General features: G+C 42.1%; 2 protein-coding genes across 2 annotated transcripts; both read left to right on the top strand.

Annotated features, from left to right (window-relative positions):
- Window positions 1-203: 203 nt before the first annotated feature.
- On the top strand, window positions 204-16,399 carry vat1l (vesicle amine transport 1-like). The gene is made up of 9 exons (XM_084681508.1): window positions 204-461; window positions 1,005-1,134; window positions 1,321-1,536; window positions 2,204-2,346; window positions 3,765-3,868; window positions 5,153-5,208; window positions 5,331-5,525; window positions 15,379-15,462; window positions 16,037-16,399. Exons 1-9 carry the CDS (start codon window positions 232-234, stop codon window positions 16,133-16,135), a joined length of 1,257 nt encoding a protein of 418 aa, XP_084537634.1. The 5' UTR covers window positions 204-231; the 3' UTR covers window positions 16,136-16,399.
- Window positions 16,400-18,790: 2,391 nt separating this feature from the next.
- Window positions 18,791-20,237, top strand: clec3a (C-type lectin domain family 3, member A). Its single transcript, XM_084682710.1, has 3 exons — window positions 18,791-18,948; window positions 19,082-19,174; window positions 19,774-20,237. The coding sequence occupies exons 1-3, from the start codon at window positions 18,831-18,833 to the stop codon at window positions 20,169-20,171; spliced, it is 609 nt and encodes a 202-aa protein (XP_084538836.1). The 5' UTR covers window positions 18,791-18,830; the 3' UTR covers window positions 20,172-20,237.
- The last annotated feature ends 37 nt before the right edge of the window (window positions 20,238-20,274 follow it).

Raw genomic sequence — 20,274 nt, 5'->3', positions numbered from 1 at the left:
ATTTTGTTATTTCATTAATCAATAACTATTAACATAGATATGCAAGTGTGTAATTTGATTTCAGTACACCCTTAATCGCTCTGCCGTTGTTGAGAAGGCCATCTCTGATCATTCTTATTAGAGTTTGCTGCTTGACAGTCGCTACGGAACAGGAACAGTATAGGCAATAGCTACTGCGTATTCTGAACTTGCTGTGGAAGGAGGTGGTCAGCTCTGCATCTCCTCCACCTCATGAAGCCTACCGACATGGCTAAAGACGGAGCGGAGATGATGGAGGAAACTGAGCACATGATAGAGAAGAATGGAGCAAAAGAAGCAGAAAATGCGGTATCTTCTGGAGGTAACAAAGAAATGAGAGCCGTGATTTTGGCCGGTTTCGGTGGTCTGAACAAACTCCGGGTGACAAAGAAGGCGATGCCCGAACCTCAAGAGGGAGAGGTGAAAATTCGTGTCAAAGCATGGTAAATGTTCATTGAATTATTCAAATTGTGGTACCGCTCTCATAAGCAACATGCTGCATTTGTGCAGGTAGGCTACTCCGTTTAGATTACAGACATGTAGGCTATTTCATTTAGAACAGATCTGGAAAAGATAGTGGTAGTGATTTACAGCCTTGTTCAATTTAACTTTAGTGAAATGTAAGCAATTATATGAAAAGCAAAAGCATCATTGATAAAAGTAACAGAAGTCTCTAGGCGGCGTTTGTTTGTGTTTTCTTTCAGTGTGGCGAACTATATTAGTAGCCAATCTGGAAATAATTGTTTATTGGCTACAATGAATGCAAATAGTAGCCAATGTCTACCAAGTGTCCAGCCTTTTGAAATGTTATTGTTTGTGAAGCATAGTGGCCTTGAGAATGCAGCCATACTAGACTTTTCTGGAATCAGACTCAACATTTTCTGGATGCATATTTGATTCACCACTCATGAGATCACTGTGTGAAAAAAAAATCCACATCCAGCTTAATTTATTTAGCTAAATCCATAATAAATGCAATGTTGCAGTGGCTTAAACTTCCTGGACCTGATGGTACGGCAGGGAAATATTGACAATCCTCCAAAAACTCCACTGGTGCCAGGTTTTGAATGTTCTGGAATAGTGGAGGCAATGGGGGAAAACACCAAGGGATTTGAGGTAAGTCAAGGAGCAGTGTGGTAGATCAGACTATGTGGAGCCTACTTATATATCGAGGTAATACATCATCTGAATTTATGTGTTTTCACCTGCAAGAATAAATAATTGAGCAACTTCCTCTAACTTCGTCATCTAACCATACCTTTGCTATATATCATGTTTCAACACTCATTTTCCTGTCTCTAGATAGGGGACAGGGTGATGGCTTTTGTGAACTACAATGCTTGGGCAGAGGTGGTCTGCACGCCTCTGAATTGCGTCTATAAGATCCCTGATGAGATGACTTTCCCTGAGGCAGCAGCCTTCTCCGTAAACTTCGTGGCTGCATACATGATGTTGTTTGAGGTCGCCAATCTACGGGACGGCATGTCTGTATTGGTCCATTCGGCAGGCGGGGGTGTGGTAAGTCTGCGTCTCAGTGAAGTTGGGCGGGGCGAGAGAAAGGGAGAGGGAGAGGGAGAGAGGCATACAGGCAGACAGAGACATAAAAAGAGCTTGTCTTGGAAATCATATCACTGATGTATTTCTATAGATACCAACAGTGGAATATTTAGCTTTTAAAAGTAATGGACTGTGACTGTTATCACAAAGATTACATTCTGTGTTACGCAGATTCAGCTATTATTAAAGCTGGTAACATATTATAATGGATTTATTCACAGCTCATAGAATTGCACACAAAGTATGTTTTTGCAATAAAGTGACATCCTTTTCAGTAGCCCCCCTGTCACTTTGTATGCCAGATGTGTATCTCTCCTTCACACAGATTTAGGAAAACTGCTCATTCTAAAGTTAGTCTGTAGCTTCTGAATTGTGGCTGACATGCTAGATATTGTGGACCATTATTGAAATAATACATGCAAAGCCTAGTTAAAGGACAACATCTGTGGTTATGTGTGAAAGGAAATTCAATTGTAAACCAAACAACAACAATGTGGTGAAGCTCAAAGAGAGCCATGTATCTATGGGGTGGTCTACGGACAGGTGTCTGGATTAGCCTCTTCCAGTATAAACAGCACTGCCTCTGTGGCCTCCCGGTGACTTGCAGTGATTGTCTGTTGTTTTTCAGGGTCAAGCTGTGGCTCAGCTATGTTCCACTGTACCCAACGTCACTGTGTTTGGAACGGCCTCATCTTTCAAACATGATGCCATCAAAGACTCGGTGACTCACCTCTTTGACAGAAACCTGGATTATGTACAAGAAGTTAAAAAGTAGGAATTTTTATTATTTTTGATGAACTGTATTTTTGCCCTGTGGACAAAGATACCACAATAGGAATTTACTCAGTTTAAGAAATGAACAATTAGTTGGTATATTGTACATATTAGCGGTAATTGGCTTTCTAAGGAAATCCAATTGTCTAAGAAAGGATTGCATATTATAGGTGAATATCATTGTGATGTAGACATGATATTTTGTCGCTATACTATGACAGTGATAATGTGATAACGTGGCACACAGAGTATATAGTGCTCGGTGGTGATGCAGATGTTACCCAATGCCTTATTTGGACTTGTGTGGCTGCGGTACCCATGGCAACAAACAGCTCGTCTCCACAGGCAACAGCATTGTGTGGGGTGGAGCACCCCGAGCTTCTCTAAAGCTTGATCAACCTGCAACAGGCTGGGCTCTGGGGAAGTAGAAAAATGAACCAATCAAGAAAGAGCTAAGATTCTTTACAAATACCAAAAGGACTATTGTGTTAGACTGGCTGTCCTGAACATTCAATATCTTCAGATAGCTTTAAAGATCAGTGCCAGGTAATTGTTTTGGTATTTTCTCAAAAGAATATTCCAAGATTACATTTTGTTTTAACGTGTTTCTAATACACCGCAATCCAGAGGATTGCTGCCTACCCTTATGTAATACTTTTCAGAAGTAAACCTCTTAGTGAGGTCCAATCTGCTTTAAATGTGCCACGATTCGGTACAGTGATAGTGTGCTGTGAGGTGAGTCATCCAGCCAGGGACGAACAAGTCGGATTAGTCGTGTTCTGAATGAAGGTCTATACATGATTCTTTCATAAAAACAATTCAAAATACAACACTGGAGTCTAGCTATTCTATCTATTGAGCTGTGTTTCCTCTTAAGGGGGCTAATCCTTAATTCCCCTTTTTGAAAGTACTGTTTAAGAACATATCACAATGGTGATGAATTTAGGGCTATCAGAAAGGCAGATTAATAATCCTTTCATCTCTCTGGCTCCGACATTCCTCTCAGGATCAAGAGCAAAGCAAAATTAAATTGGTCTCAAGGCCTACTTTTTACAATAGGCAAGACCAAGGGCATCACAAGACTGCTGAGTAGTTTAGCCGAGCAGGCAACCGTGGGGCCACCAGGCAGAAAGGAAGGCATTAGGACCCTCTTGATCAGGCAGTAGAATGTCTTGATTAGCACATGCCTTTCATTCTTACATGTTTGTACCTCTAAATTAGGGCTGCCGTGTACACACTGCCTTAGATCTTTGAGGGTCTTTCCTTCATTTGTTGTTCATTTCCTATTTGTTCATGGTATTTGAGAGAGCATTTTAATGAACACTGCCGATGAACTCATTTCTGGCTGCCCATGAGGCCTGTGACTGAGCTTGTCTCTAATTGGGAAAGCTCATTGAATTTCCTGTGTCTTTTAGGATCTCTCCAGAGGGGGTGGACATCGTCCTAGACTGCCTGTGTGGTGAAAACACTGGGAAAGGCCTGGGCCTACTTAAGCCCCTGGGAACATACATACTGTATGGTGGGTGATATGTGCACTTGTTACATGGTTTCCTAATCAGTGGTCTATGTGGTATTTATATTCTGAGTGTCCGATACACACATATCTATGGTATGCAATACAAATGTTCAGTGTTTGTGTGTGGGACATACTTGATATGAAGTTATGTACTTAAGCAATAAGCCCCAAGAGGCCGTGGTTTTCGCGGAGTGCCTAACAACTCCCCTTACCTGTTCTAAAATCAGCGTCAACCACAGACTCGCGGGGCTTATTGCTTTTCTAAAACTGTTACTACAAATATTTGATATGGTTTCATCAACAAAAACAGTTAGAAACAAAATAGTTTAATAATAAACCGTCATTCTTACGCTACTACAAAGTATAGTTCCCACATAATTTGTTGCCATGCAACAGCCAGATGGACACCTTTGCCGTATTTTTCCATTTAAAATATTTGTTGCGCAGTAATATGGAATGTTAAAGAATGTTATGAGGACAACCTGGGAGGTTATGCTGGAATTTACAATGGCATGGAATGCGATATAGCCAATCACAATCAAGGATGGGAACAACCAGTTTTAGAAAGTATATTTTATACAGTACATCTTAAATGAACCATTTTGGTCTTGATGCAGCAAATACATATACATAATAACATTTATTCATGTTTAGGTGATTACCTGAAATTCGTCTGTCCTGCTTTGAGCATGAAATTGACCCAAGCTTGTCAGACCTTTTGCTTCTGTATGTGCTGAGAATGCATAATATTCTATTATCTTCATGAAACAACTCACCAGCAGGTTATTTTGAATGTATTTGACCCTCATTTGACACAGGAGGAAATTGAAAAATAGTTTTAATTGATAAATAATTGATCAAAATTCAGCCGTGTTAAGACCAGACACAGCGACTGTCTGGCTCTGCCTTCCTATCTGAACAGGCTTAATCACAGAATTATGCTCAGCCCCGAGATAATGTAGCATTAAAGTTACAATGGGCGTATGCGAAGCCCCTCTGTGACATTGCTTGTAAAAAGGGCGATACAAATACATTTAGATTTGAATTTATTTGACAGTGTCAGTGACATATTCAAAATTGCAATACAAATCATGTTGTGTGAATCAATTATTGGCATTATCATTGGTAGAGTTAACTAGTGTGAGTCATACTGGGAATGTGCCAGGGCACGCCAGGGAAAAGGACGGTGCCAACCACTACTCCCCCACAATCACCCTTACTGCCCAGCAGTCTGCATAGCAGCGCTCCCTCACTGTACACTTTTGTCTTTTGTTGTTGTGCTCTCAGGCTCATCAAACATGGTGACCGGGGAAACAAAGAGTTTCTTCAGCTTTGCAAAATCTGTGAGTCACAGATGCTTTATCTGTCAATCCGTTATTATCATTATGCAATCAACAGTAGTGCGAATTCGGATAGGGACAGTGTTTTCAAATCTTATCCCCGTGTGTCTGTTTGGACTCCACAGTGGTGGCAGGTGGAGAAGGTGAACCCCATTAAACTGTACGAGGAGAACAAAGTCATTGCTGGGTTCTCGCTCCTCAACCTCCTGTTCAAGCAGGGCAGGTACGGCCTGGTGAGGACGGTTGTGGAGAAGCTCATGGCCCTCTACAGCCAGAAGAAGATCAAGCCTCTGGTGGACTCCCTGTGGGCGTTAGAGGAGGTAGGACCCATGCCTGATCTGCTCCTTGTGGAACTTGTTTGATGGACAGGTCGATCACAGCCCGTCTGGGAGCGCTCCCAGGACCATGCCCAAATCCACATGGAAACGAAGGTAACACAGATGACAGGGGGGATGATGGCTGGGTTTTTAGAGGAGGTGGTGTGTGTAAACATCTCGGATGGAGTGTCATCTGTTGTTTGTCACCAATCCGAGCTGTGAGGGCTTGTCATCTGTCGTTGGATGCCCACCCCCCACCCCCACACACGAGGCAGGTGGGCTTGTAGTCCCGAGCCATGCTTTGATCACAACAGTTATGCTTCACTCCCCCATCCCGCCCACGCAGCTCAATATATATCAATCACCTCTCTCCAGTCTCTGCCTGTGCATTAGAAGTCTCTGCTCCTCTCTGTCTGGGCTTGACTGGAAACCTTTGGAGGAATACCATCACACCCTTCTCTGTTCATGAGAAGATGCAAATGAGACATTTATATTTGGGCAGGTCATGGTGTCTGTCTTCAGATGCTTGTGTGGCTTGCTTGGTGGATTACAGAGGGCCTAAAGAGCTTTGACTTTTCTTTACAGAAATAAACTACTCACATCTTGCCGATACAGGTTGGTTTTGTATCTTGGTACAAACAGTGAAGACGAAGCAATGAGGCATGACATTAGATGTAGTTATTTTCTGTTTGGTTCTTCCATTTTTGATCTTAAATTGCCGCCTGCAGACCGATTCTTGCATCATTCGGTTTTTGAAGTAAAAATATAATTGGCGTATCCTGTAGAGAGGAGTAAGGAAGGCTTTTCTTTGAGCTGTCTGATTTTCACCATATACATTTTTATAAAGAAATATTTTACAAAACCTTCCATCCAAACTTCCATTGAGCCTCTTTCTTTGTTCAGTTGAGGCATGAAGGTCCTGAATTATCTCGAAAGTAGGTGGCCTTACTGAGATTCATCTATTTCTTAGCACTAATGCTACTTAATAAGATTCCTTACTAATTATGGTAGAATTAAGAGAGAGAAAACAGTATCTCAATCTCCTTCTGAAATGGGTATGCATAGTCAGACGGTAATCATGTGGATTGGTGCTGTTCTATTTACATTTACGGTATACTTTTAAACTGGTTATTTAGCATAAATGAGTGACTTCAATAGCGGTTTTGTTTGTTTTTCTCAGTCATCCTAATGTAGTTATGTTGAACATAATGGGAAGGTTACTCCCAGTCCCCACTCATTTGCTTAGTTGTCATGGTGTCACAAGTTTGTGCCTTTCAACCACTAGCTTGCAAACTCACACCAGTATGGATGGGTGCTGTAGATTATCTGACAGCTATAGAAATTAATTTTTATCTCTTTATTTTTATATAAAACATTTTATCAGATGAGTAAAGGTCACCTAAAATATAGTGACCAAGGTGTTTTCTTTACCAAATGTATTAAAATATCTTTACCTCAGAGTCAAAGTCAGGCACTGTAAATCATTTTATTTTTTCATTACAAAATACATCTCCATTATTCTTTGTACTTATTGTGGCAAAGCAAAAAAAATACTCTACTTGTCATTGGTGTCTATCAGAAAACAAATTGGTTGATTATGAACCTCCTGGCTCTTAGAGCATTAACATTTTTAAACAGACTTCCTTCTGCAAATAACAGCATGCAAACATAAAAAAAGAAATGGACATTTAATACTTTGCGTGTATATAGTTTCTTAAATAGAAGACACTTATCTGCACTCAGTGGACTTTCAAGATACTGTTGACAGTGAAATGACTCCTGAGTAAATATGAGTCTGCCAGACAGATGTGACCTGTCTTTGTGCCCCTGCGTCAGAAGACCCAGTCTGGCGAGTGATGAATTGAGTTCTGTCACCTGAATGCAGCACAAGTGCCGTTTCTTTGCACCCAGCCTAACCTTTCCATTTTAGGTGGTCGAAGATTTCTTCTTTTTTTATGTTCTCCTAAACTGTCACATTATGTATGAATATGACCTTGAGAGTCGTAAGGATTAGTGTAGACTACTCTGTGCTTGGGAAAGGCCACCTGGCAGCATGGCGTGTGTATCACTGTCATCCAACAGAAGCCTCTACTCTATTGTGGTAGATTGTTCCTTACAGTAGAGAGCTCAACCACTCTGCTCATCATGTGCAGATTGCAGCTGACACAGTGTGTGTGGAGGAGAGAGAGAACAGAGAAAGAGTTGATGAGAAAGTAATTGTTCTAGCTACTGTAGGGAGAAGGAGAGGTTTGAATGATAGTCTCAAGTGTTAGAACAATGAGGCAGAGCCTGGCTCAAGTCGTTCTCTCTTTCCCTGAGATCACATGATACAAGACCCCGAGGGGGGAGAGAGATGAGTAGGCAATGTTGTCTCCCAGCAATGGAAATCTTATTACCTGTGTGGTGGTCATGCTTTCTGGACTCTGCATGCCCCTCCGGCCTCGGCTGAAGATAAATATCTGGATGCTATGGAAAGCAGCATTTATCAAAGGACAGCTTTTGTGGAGCCTGTGGCCTACACACGATTGTTTGCTTTCTTCCTTTATCGTCTGCAATGAACAGGCAGCTCATGGACCTTCTCTTCATGACATATCTTGTTGACCCGGGGACATTTTGTTGCTCCACCTAGCTTCAAACTCCAGACACAGATGTTGTTCCAAGCCATATATCAATCACCTTTGCACAGCGAATATAAACCACTATGCCCTGGAAGCCCCGCTGGTATCTGATTCAGCCCAGAAGACCCCAGTAGGATTTCCTTTGCTTTTTACAGCTTCTGCTGAAAATTGGCTTTGACGCCAAATGTTTCACTCTTCCATGCCCATACTACTCCCTGATTACCACAGACATGGTCTCCTGTCCTGATGGGGTAGAGAAGCAGACATTAAGGGGATCAAAGCGAGAGGACTCAGATGGGAGAGGTGGGAGGGCTGGGCTTGCAAACAAGACAGGTAGGCAACTGGGGAGTGAAAATGTATGATAGGCGATAACTCCTACAGACTCGGTCACAATTACGAATCAGAGTAAGTCCTACGATGTGGCCGAGAAGGAAACTGATGTGTGACACAACGTGTGGAGTGGCGGTGAGTGGTTGCAGAACCGGAGTAGATATACTGTTGAGTTGATGAACCTCAGGTGTGTAGACAAAGAAAGTGGAGTGGAAGACATGGTCTGGATCACTGGCGCCTGGAGCCATGCTCACACACACACACACACACACACACACACACACACACACACACACACAGGGGAGAGAGCCTGGTATGAACTAGGTTGAAGTGGAGGGCATGACACAGTGCCCCAGAACTGAACACAAATGAAAAGGAGGAGAGATATTGGAAGAATGCACCGATGTACCATAGTCATCCACAGCTGCATCCACCTCCCGCAGCTCTGTCTGCCCTTGACGGCGTATCAGGAAATGAGAATTTACCTTCATAATAAGAGCTTTGAAGTAGTATTACAGTATGTCTGGCATACACTCCCCTTGAGCAAACTAACTGGTGGTATTAAAGCCTTCTTATATGACTAACTAATGCAATTTTGATGAAAGATAAACTATGCACCTGTATGTTGGTTAGGGATAGGGATTGTAATAGTATTGACAAAGTATCGACCGTTTACACACAAGTGTACACTTAGAGAGTCAACCATATTTACCTCAGAGGCTCTTGTGCATACTGAGTGCTCAGCTGTCCTCTTCCTCGAGCCAGGCCTTGCGCGACTCAGCAGTCTGCAGAAACTCCTGATTTACTATCCTTTAAGCGGCACTTGTTCACCAACACTATAGTGTATTTTTCAGAACGTGTTTTGACCATCAGACCATTACTAGACTGGCTGGCTAGATGGTCGGCTGTAGCCTGGTTTCCAGCCCAACTTAGCCCCGCCCACAACAAACATTTGGTCGGGAAGTTGGGTCTTGAGGGGCTCGTATTGGGGACAAACTATATAAAACCAGTAGCTGGGCGGACCAATGAAATTGCCAGGGCGGGCTTTATACGATGATGGACAGATGATCAACAGTAACGTAATCAACAACGTCACGAAAGAGCGCTTGGGTTGAATTTGTTTTCAACAAACATATTATGTTGCTATGATTGGTTGTAGGTCTATCCAATTGAGCGAAGAGGCATTTGTTGAGTTTGGTTGAAACGTGCCCCGTAGTCACAGCCCAACGGAGAGTTATCAGACTCATATTCTGACTAGAATTAGGAGTATGACAACGTAAGGCTAGGTTGGCTGGCTGTCTGACTGGCTGTCTGGCTGCAGTGAGATTATTTCTCCTTTATTGAGGGAACAAAGTCAGGATTCTTAGTCATTAGGTGGTCACAGTTAAACTTTTAAATTGTAAGCCAATTATTTTTTGAAGTTTAAGTCCCAGTACTGAATCTTGGAACTGTTTCCAGATATATCTGGTTGTTAAAGAATTCTCTCCAGTTCAAACTGAAGCCTGTTTTGACAGTAGAAAGACCCTTGACATGGCACACCTGCAGCAAGGGATCTTCTGGCCCTACACGGTGCCCTACTGTGTCCCGCAGTGTCATCTCCTGTCATGTAACTGTGCTGCAGAATTAGCCCTACATGTATCACTCTCGCTCTGACATCTCGTCACCCTGCCAAGCTTGGTCATGTTGCCATGGAAACGCAGGCCCGTGCTCTGGAACGTGGTAAACGTGGCAGCAGAACGCGTGGCAGACCTCAGTGAAGGCCGCAGTGTCAGGAGAGTGACCAGGCTGTCTCACTGACCACTCGGCTGAGATAGCCGGGCCGCATATGTGGGAAGCACATGGGCTGTTAAGAGACAAGAAGGACTTGTACTGAGACTGCCATGTTTGATTGCCTGGATTCACTGGCAGAGAGAGGATTGACACACGCTTCCCAGTGTGTATGCTATGCAGCAAGATCCCCATAATGTGCTGCACGAATGAATTGTTACTGCCTCTACCCTCACAGCTTTACAATGTCTGTTTACGGCAGAGAGGAAAATGGTTGTTTTCACCCACTCAACCCCCGCTTGCTGGGGCTCCTGCAGCTTTTCAGATGGACACTGTAATTGGTCCAAATGTTGCGGGATCTTGGCCTTGGTTGTGCTGGCTGAGGTAATCACTCTCCACCTGACAGAGGCCTGACTGATGCTCTGTAAAGAACACAGAACTCTGGCTGGCTCTCGTCATTAAGGCTGGAAGGATCTGAAAGTCCCTGGCATGTCCATGGATGGAGCTGGAACTTGTCTTCTCCTCTTGTAAATGTTGTTGCCCGGAGATAAAGTTGTGGGTGAGATTCATGAAAATGAATGTATACTTACTCACATAAATAAATACAAATAATGCACTATTTTCCCCTCTTGTCATGCTTAAGACATGCTTAAGACTAAATACCTTGTTCTTTTCTAAATGCATTTTAAAATGCGAGCGCATTGTGCCTCATATTTGGGAGCTTGGGAGAGTTACAGACTCATTCAACAACAGCATCATTCATTTTGACAGAACAGATATCAACTGTTGTCACAACCGTATTTTTGTGGTAAATAATAAGGAGTAGTCTTGGACCACTGTTTATCAAGAGCCCTGTCATAATGAAATCAACTTGATAAGCCTCGTTTTCACATCACACATGTGGTCTAGTACATCAACTAGACCACAGCCCTGCCGGAACATTCAGTGAAAACCCTCTTTTGTTATTGTGGAACAATAGTGTGAAAAGCGCACCGACAGACGCTCTGGCCATCGTAAAGTGATTAAAGGAGGTATTTGCAGGTCTGAGAATCCCAAATGAATTTGATTGTTCCCGGAAAGCTTTAGCTACTGACTTGATTAAGATTTCTTTACGGTTCTCATGGTGTTCAAATGAAACGTTACCACTTGCCAATAAAAATAAGCAGGATTCCGCTGTTACCAACAAATGTACTTGAGGAGTGTATGTAAAGTATTTTACATGTTTCTCAGTTGAAATCATTTGTACCATAGTCCTCTCTTGTGATAGCATACGACAGATACTGTTATCACTTTTTCCCAGCCCCAATTACTTGCTCTCCTTCTTCTGTGACAGGGCTCTTTCCGATATCTGATAATTGCAGCAGACACCCAGACATTTATATATATCTATATATCCTGTGAGTGTGTTTGTGTGTGTGTTTGTGTGTGTGTGTGTGTGTTTGTGTGTGTGTGTGTGTGTTTGTGTGTGTGTGTTAAATGTGTGTGTGTGTGTGTTTGTGTGTGTGTGTGTGTGTTTGTGTGTGTGTGTGTTTGTGTGTGTGTGTGTTTGTGTGTGTGTGTGTTTGTGTGTGTGTGTGTTTGTGTGTGTGTGTTAAATGTGTGTGGAGGGTGGGACAGTGTGAGCTGTTCTTCTCGGTGCAGAAGATGATATCTGGTCATTAAGGAGCTGCCTCTATCGATCTCAGAGGAGCGCCTCCCTGCTAAGCATTCACATTACAGCTGCTTGCTGAAAAAGGCCAAGTCTTCCATTAACTAACCACGCATCTTAGGAAGGACCATGTGATGTGCATAGGCTAATACATGTCTTAGCACAAATGGTAATCCACCTCAGTCTCCGACCACACTGATAACTAAATCTAACACACATGTAGTGTCCAAATGATTTCAAAGATATCTGACTAAAGCTGTGTTTATGATTTAATAAATTGATAGACCACAGCGACACTGGGATAACATTTTTCTGTTAGCCATGTCTGTGAGGGCCTTTATGAAATATTCCTAATGTATTTATTAACAAACATTACACCGTGTAGAGTTGGAAATCTTCTACAGGAACTTGTAGAGGTGGCCCTCCAAATGTATAGTACAGTGTTATGTATATTAACACGTTTTAAAGAGTAGTGTGTTCAGAAAATATACTGTATATGTGCTCCCTCCCAACTGACTAGGAACCAGCAACTTTCTCTTTCTGTTGTTGTCAGTGAACTTTGGCAGGACATCTAAGCTGTCCTCTAAAATCAAAAGCCCATTAAAAGATTCATCATCATTCATTATAAAGGAGTGGTGTGCGGGCACACATCCTGACAGACAGGCAGACAGGCTGGCTGGCATACAGGCTGGCTGGCTGGCAGGGAGACAGGCTGGCAAGCTTGTAAACAGACAGCCCACTGCTTGTGTGTGTGGGAGTAGAATTCTGGGGGTGGGGGTTAGTACGAATGCTGACCCTGGCCATCCAACCATTCAGGCTTGGAAGGAGGGTGTGTCTGTCAAGGAGTAGCTAGGAGTGGAGAATGAGGAGAAAATATGTTTTGGAGTGTTACAGGGGTAGAGGAGGTGTAGTGGATTCGGAAGGTGTGTGCCTGGGAGGGTGAAAGGAGGTTGCTGGATACATTCATGCTGTTTTGTGCTGGAGAAGAGTTGGTTGTCCAGTTTGAAGTGACTTGGTAGAGAACAGACCAATGGAGGTGTCCTATACAGGCTCCACTCCAGGAGCACACAGCTAAGACTGGGCAGATCCTCATTACTGGTTCCTGGAGAGTTGCCTGCAGTACAATAACCCCCCTACCAGCTTGCAAACTAAAACCTCCCCATCATTGTTAGTTTAGGTCCCCGACCCAATTCTGCCCTCAATGTGGATTGTTTCATTCCTATACACGTGCAATGTTTTAGAAACAATGGCATTGTCACAAAGATGCATTCCGTGTCCTGTCTTTGTCTGTCGTAATGAGAAAATAATTTCCTGACATTTACTGTTGTCATCTGTCTTGGACTGAACTTTCCCCATGTAGTGATGAATTAGATCCAGGAGAGTAATAATGAATAGTCTAGGTAGAGTAATCATGTTAACCTTTCCCATGAATATAATGTATTATAAATATTATGACTATAACAACAGGCATGTATGTTCATCATTTCACAATGCGCACACACAAACACAAATATTAAAACCCAATGAACACACATACATACTAATTTCAACAAATCGTGCTTGTGTCTGACAGATGATACATTTCTCTGAAAGTTTATTAAGAAAAGAGAAAATTTAATAGTGGCATACTCAAACCAAACTATACAAGATGGATTTTCTGTTGGAATTGTAGAAGAAATAACAATAACAGGGATTACATCTAATTCTATTAAACATCCCATAACACAGTTACAAAACATGGCTCAAATCCAGCTCACCAAAGTAGACCAGTCTACAATGGGAGTCCCTAGTTCTTGTGAATTCCCTGTAGTTCAACATTCTGCCTCAAAGCCATTTCATTCAGCTTTCCCAAGTATGAAAGACATGTATATTAATTGGTTGATTGATTATGAATAGCATACAATTGAGCTATTATATTAATAGAGCCCATTAGGGTTCTTTGGTAGAATACAATAAATGCCCAGTTGCATTCTGTGAATAGCTGAAAGAAAAAGGTGTATTTTGACATAAGATTTGACCTGTGACAAATTTGAATAGTTTTGAACCCTTGGGGGAAAGGATTGCCACTGAGTAAAAATTGAAATATTGCAACCTTTTTAAACAGATTGTGTGTTTTTTTTTTGTAAAAAAAAAATCATTTTCATGAGTGCTTACTGGCTCTTTACAGTCACATTTCAAAGTCAATGTTGCCAGTACTCTGACAGGGGAGAGTGTGCAATATATGCCTGCATAGATGTGGTAGATAACTGCTCTCAACAATGCAATTGACTATGCTCGCATCGCTCTAGGCTGCAGTAATAGATGCATACTGCAGCAATCACCCTCATCGCACAGGCAGAGGCACAGTGGAGCAGACTGCAATCAGTGATGCCCCCTTTCTACACAGTAGCTGGCCGGTTGTCTAAAGGCTGTTTACAGCAAGGACATCCCAACGCTGGGTCCCAGTCAAAATGGGATTGAGATTGAGGATTTGGATAATTGGTCATATCATTCTGGTCTGTGGCTTTCAGTGAAATATTGCTCTGAAATGTATTGAGTGTCTGGTGAACCCATCAACTCTCACCAGGAATCTGACAATAAGCTGCAAGCTTACAACTTATTTGACACAGGTCAATATCTGTAGGTCACGGCCAAGGGGTGTGGCATGGTGGAACTGTAGGCGTTGACGAATCAGTGTCTGGACATTTATGTTCTTTTCCATTACTGCACCGATGCCTTGTGGAATGTCGACTCCGACAATACAAAATACGGCACTGTGAAAATGGCATTGTATAGCCATGGTAAAATGCCACCTTGTAACTGTAATGATGTTGAATATGATTTTATAGGTATTTTTATGAGTTTGTGCACATTCCATGTTTGGCAATGTTTTGTGATTCATTCAGAGGGAAGACTAAATCATGGATGTGTTCATCTCTACATGCTTATTGAGTATTGAGTGTGTCCTCTCACATCTCCAAACTGCAGAACGAACAGTCTGTAACAGTTGAGAACATGACCTTCAGCCTTGTAGCCACTTGTAGCCAACAGTGAATCACACACTTGTTTACTTACATTCAGCCTTTTAAAATATTTCTCAACACTTTTATGCCAGTTGACTGTATTTAATTACATCACAACTACCTCAGTTGTGAGGTTGGCTGGTATGCGTGCTGAACACATATCAGGGTGCTCTATAAAGTAAAGAATCTGGGTGTTTTAAACTTGCCCTCTGCGAGATAGGATTCTCAAATTAGAACTAAATTACTCTAGATGGTTCTCAATGGAATTGTAATGTTCTGAAGAGACACCACAACCCCTTGCCAGAATGATTGCTTTGTGTCCTCTCGTTTGTTCAAATAACGCGATTGCTGTTTTGCTATCTTTGTCACTACTGCCACCTCATGTACAGAGCCTATAACTGCATACTCGCCACTTAAAAAAAAAAAAAACTGTTGAACTGTTTAAATATGTATTTATTTGTGTGTTGATTGTTAATGAATTAATATCCCAGGTAAAGGAAGCAATGCAGAGGATTCATGACCGGGGCAACATAGGAAAACTCATTCTGGATGTAGAGAAGTCCCCTACACCTTTGGTAAGTGTACATTGTAAGCTTTGATAAACATGATCAAAAGTACATTTAACAAGTCAGGTAAAGAATGCATGAAAGGCATTATTTAAATCAGAGCGACATGAGCAGATGTTGGTTGTTACCTAAATAATACAAAAACCTTTTAACAATGAACGGAATGTCAACATTGGTTTCCATGGTGACTGCAATGTTAAACCTCTTTGTGCTCGGCGAGGCAAACATAACAAAATCAAAACAGAGGTGTATTTAATACAATGTATAGGGGGTAATACAAGTAAGGGGGTTTTCAGCACTCCGCTTCGCTCTTGCCTAACAACTCCCCTTACCTGTTCTAAAATCAGCGTAAACCACGGCCTCTTGGGGCTTATTGCTTAAGTTACTACAACTATTTACATGATTGTCTTAACCCATGAGCACCAATAAAGCAGTTTGATTAATATTGTCATGGTAACAGCAGTTGGCTTTGATTTTATCCTTTGTCAATCAACAACAATGTTAGACCATAGTCTGCTATGACAGTGGTTCTGGAGCCTAGTTAGGCTGCATGGAAAGGTGATGATGAGCTATTTCTGTGTAGATGGCCAGTGACAGCACAGAGACCAGCGAGGCCGGTGAAGAGGAGGAGGAGCACGAGGGGGACATTGACAACAAGGAGCGCATGCCCTTTATCCAGTAAGACCAGGCTCTGCACTGTAGCCTGCTGGGCCCCCTCATCGATGGAGCAGCGGAGAGCAGTCATACCACCACAGACCCCCTGCATCAGAACCAACCATCATCAACTCAAACTGTACAGTGTGTGTATGTATGTGTGTGTGAGTGTGTTTTTGAGTGTCCGTGCGTGTGTCCGTCTGTCCATTTTCTGTCTCTGACATTTGGTTTGTAACGTGTGGAGAAACAGTATGAGAACAAACTGTTAAAACCCAACACCGTGGTTGTAAAATCGGCTTAAGTGATATTCTCCTGCAATGTTATGATGAATACTTTATTGTGGACCAAAACAATGCTTGAGAGATGCTTCAGATTCGAAAGCAAGCTCTTGGGTATTCTTTGCTTCCTGTTGCAATCCCAGCAAGTAACCAGCAATTAGGAATGGAAAGTGTTTACAAGTGGTTGCTTTATTAAGTGGCTATTAGAGAGAAACTATCGTTTAACTGCTAGTGTGGAAGAGTACAGTGAGAAACATTGAGTGCATCAAAGACATATTTCAAAGAAGATTGCTTTGCTCTTACATTTTGGTTGATGGAAAAGAGTAGGGGAACGAGCAAGCCTAGCTTTATAACTCTATTTTTCTTTCCCCTGAATTCTGATGACTTACGAAATAAATTACTATACCACTGAATACATAGTGGTATCTGCCTCAGGGCAGATTGCAGTTTCCCTCTAATTGCTGCCATTTTTCTAAAAAGTCACTTTAGAATGCCATCTGTCACCTTCTTCCCCCTTCACTCACTTTAAAGGTCTATGAGTTAGGAGAGGACCTAAGCTATGCCACTGTTTAAATGCTGTTTAATACGTTGACCTAATCATCAGGGACCAGTCCTTTTACAGTATCAACATGGAATCACCAGTGCCTTTGAGCTACAAGTTTGCAGTTGTCGTGCAGAGGATATGTTATTGAAATGGATCCATTACATAGACATTATTCATCGGAGTCCATAATTCAGTTTGAATCCTGAGGTTCTACAAATGGGTAATATCAAAAAATTACAATTAATATAGTTTTACAGTCATATCAATTTAGGATTGGGCCCCCATATTCATAGTAAGTACAGCAAAGAAACTGTGGGCAGTGTTGTGGTCAGGTAAGGATGTGAAGACTTTTGGGTCAACGTTATTTTGCATGTTTGTAAGGAGCCGTGTAAGAAGCCATGTCATGTTTACCTGCTAGTGCCTGTGTTAAGTGTTCAATGTCTTACTAAGTGAATTCCACTGAAGGAGAACTCAAGACATGTTCACTAAACAGAAAAGCTGAGGTAGTGTTCAGAAAAGCAGTATTTTAACCCAGTTGAGCTATTACATAAGTAGGGATATGGTTCATACAAATCTCTTTAGAGATTAATTATAAACTAGTAAAATGACTAGGAAAGCTATCAGTGTTTCAGATATTCTACACACATTCTAGACTTCAAATCAAATATATGAAAACGCATCTGGGGATAGGTCCATCTAATGTTGACTGTGTCTTTTGTATCACTGTATTTTCCTGGTCTGGAATGTAGAATAACTTGAAGTGTGTAAGTGTGTGTATTGCCAAGTCATTATGATGAATAGTTAACATGCCTTAAAAGTAAAAATAAAATTTAAAAATGCTGTAGAAATACAAAAGAAACAATGTAGTATAAATGCAGCCTGCTTATAGGTAGATGTAGATATTGTTTACCTGTTGGTATTAGTGTTATGTTATGTTGTACTGTACTGTATGTAGAAGTCCATTTTTGTTTACATTAATACATTTCTATGTAGAGCACTCTGGGCGGGTTTGTGTTTTTCTTGCCATAATTTGTCAGTTTTGGGCAGAAGACGTTTAAACATAATTCACACCACCAAAATATTTGGATTTAATACTCAGCTATAATGTGTCATCTTAGAAATGAACAACTATGTGACTGTGCAAAACTATTTGGTGTTAAAGAGTGTGTTCCTGGGACCAGAGTGAGGCTGCAAGTCTCTGATATGCCCCATGGGCTTGCTCAGAAGCACTGCTCACACCGCACCTCTCTTCCTTCGTCTACTCAGCATCACACTCTAAAAATAGCCCTACACTGGAGCTGCGGAGCTGGACTTCATTGGCTCTTATGGCTACTCTGTTTACAAGCATTATGCAACTAACAACTGTATTTTATTGAAATATGATATTGTTAAGGGTTAGCAGCATGGATCTTCTTATTTTTGATATCTCACCTGTATAGGCATTACCCCTTTTACCTGTAGCCTGAGCCTCCACTTGCATCCAGCCAATCAAGGCATTTTCCAATCTTCTAGAATGTATTCATCATGTACAAAATAGACTTCCACACAACACATCTGCTTTTACGGAACATTCTGTAATATATATTTGCAGTCAAAGAAAATACGGCTTGTTGGTTAAATGAAAAGGAAAACTCCTAAATGAATTCCACCTTGTCCCAGGTCAATATTTATGAATGACTAGAGACAGGGACATCATTGTTGTCACTCTCCACACGGTTTTTCAAGCCCCACTGATGCTTGAAAAAGAAGCTTAGTTACATAGCGTGAACCAATAGGTGGCGAGGCCCTGCAGGAGCAAACAGAGAGGCTGTATATATATGGTGCTGCACACAGGGGTTGGCCTCCTCTGTCACTGTTTTAAGGTGTGTGTCTGCCTCCGGTGGGATCTGCTGGCCTCAAGCATGGCACGTCCTGTCTACCTGCTCCTCCCTATCGTTCTGGTTCTTTGCCTGTCCTTGCTTCAACATGGCTACAGCAGCCCGTCTCGCACCAGGAAGGCTGTGCTAGCCCGACAGAGAGGTAACCAGATACTGTACCCACAACTTGCACATACCAGCACACACACACAAACACACACATCCTCCACTCACTAGACCCTTTGCTGTCAGTGCGTATTCAGCATAGCTATCTCATTGTATACTTTTCTATTGAGATCGGGCAACAGATGAGGATGATGTGAAGTCCCAGCTGGAGAAACTGTGGCAGGAGGTGAACTCTCTGAAGGAGATTCAGGCTCTGCAAACAGGTATAGTACTGCTGAGCTGGCTTCTCTCACACACGGTGCTCTATGGCTGGGGGGGGGGGGGGGGGGGGTGAGGAAGTGGTGAGGGGAGGAAAGGAATGCATCATGGAGGAGGCAAAACAGACTCTGCAGACTTGTGTATGTTTCTTGAATTTCGCGAAAATCGTTTCCCTTGGAATGCCTTTTAAAGATGAATCTGTCCGTTGAATTTGATTTGATAATTATTTAGACAAAGTCTACTTGTAAGTAAAAAATGTATGCATGACTTTTTTTTTTATAACAGAGCTGGATTTTGCTTTTTTAGGAAGTCCTGATCTTGACTAGAACAGTGGATCATATGATGGACTGTTGGTCACTATTCATTGCACTGCCATAACAGTTGCTGGGGCTTTTCTCCATGTCACAGTCACCAGTTACCACTAGAGGGCAGGACTTTCTGAGTTGTCCTAGTAATAGCAAGAATGTAAGGATGTTGAGTACCAAATCTCCATGCTGAGAAGGCCATTGAGATTTCCAATTATTTGTGTCTCGTGTTTATTCTTTGATGTTCTTATTTTGATGTTGTTGAAATGCCCTATACTGTTGTTGCCCTCTGTTGTCAGTGTGTCTTCGTGGCATCAAAGCTCACAGGAAGTGTTATCTGACCATTGAGGAGCCCAAGCACTACCATGAAGCCAATGAAGACTGCATCGCCCAGGGTGGAACCCTTGCCACCCCGCGTGACCTCAATGAAAACAACGATCTGAGAGACTATGCAAAGAGGAGCGCCCCGGGATCCAAGGACTTCTGGATCGGTGTTGCAGACATTGTGAAGGAAGGCCAGTATGTGGATGTCAACAGCATGCCCATCAGCTACTTCAACTGGGACCGTTCCAAGAAGCAGCCCACAGGGACTCAGAGGGAGAGCTGTGTGGTTCTCTCCGTTGTAGCACAGGGGAAATGGTATGATGAGGTTTGCCGCAGTCAGAAAAAATACATCTGTGAATACATCATTCCGTAACTTCCAGCTCCAACATAAAAAAGCCAGAGGATTGTTGATCATTCATGCTGGCTATTAAAAAACATTGGAAATATTCGAACACTGGCTTGCAAATCTTTTGAAT

Source organism: Hypomesus nipponensis, chromosome 19, assembly GCF_054491055.1.
Source record: "Hypomesus nipponensis isolate SF chromosome 19, ASM5449105v1, whole genome shotgun sequence".
Classification (NCBI taxonomy): Eukaryota; Metazoa; Chordata; class Actinopteri; order Osmeriformes; family Osmeridae; genus Hypomesus; species Hypomesus nipponensis.
This window is presented reverse-complemented; position numbering and strand designations above follow the sequence as displayed.

Bases quoted from the DNA above. Each gene is read 5' to 3' on its own strand.
- vat1l (XM_084681508.1), top strand. From the start codon at position 232: ATGAAGCCTACCGACATGGCTAAAGACGGAGCGGAGATGATGGAGGAA. The intron at 1,537-2,203 runs GTAAGTCTGCGT...GTTGTTTTTCAG, and splicing joins ATTCGGCAGGCGGGGGTGTG to GGTCAAGCTGTGGCTCAGCT. The intron at 3,869-5,152 runs GTGGGTGATATG...TTGTGCTCTCAG, and splicing joins GGGAACATACATACTGTATG to GCTCATCAAACATGGTGACC.
- clec3a (XM_084682710.1), top strand. From the start codon at position 18,831: ATGGCACGTCCTGTCTACCTGCTCCTCCCTATCGTTCTGGTTCTTTGC. The intron at 18,949-19,081 runs GTAACCAGATAC...TTTTCTATTGAG, and splicing joins TGTGCTAGCCCGACAGAGAG to ATCGGGCAACAGATGAGGAT. The intron at 19,175-19,773 runs GTATAGTACTGC...CTCTGTTGTCAG, and splicing joins GATTCAGGCTCTGCAAACAG to TGTGTCTTCGTGGCATCAAA.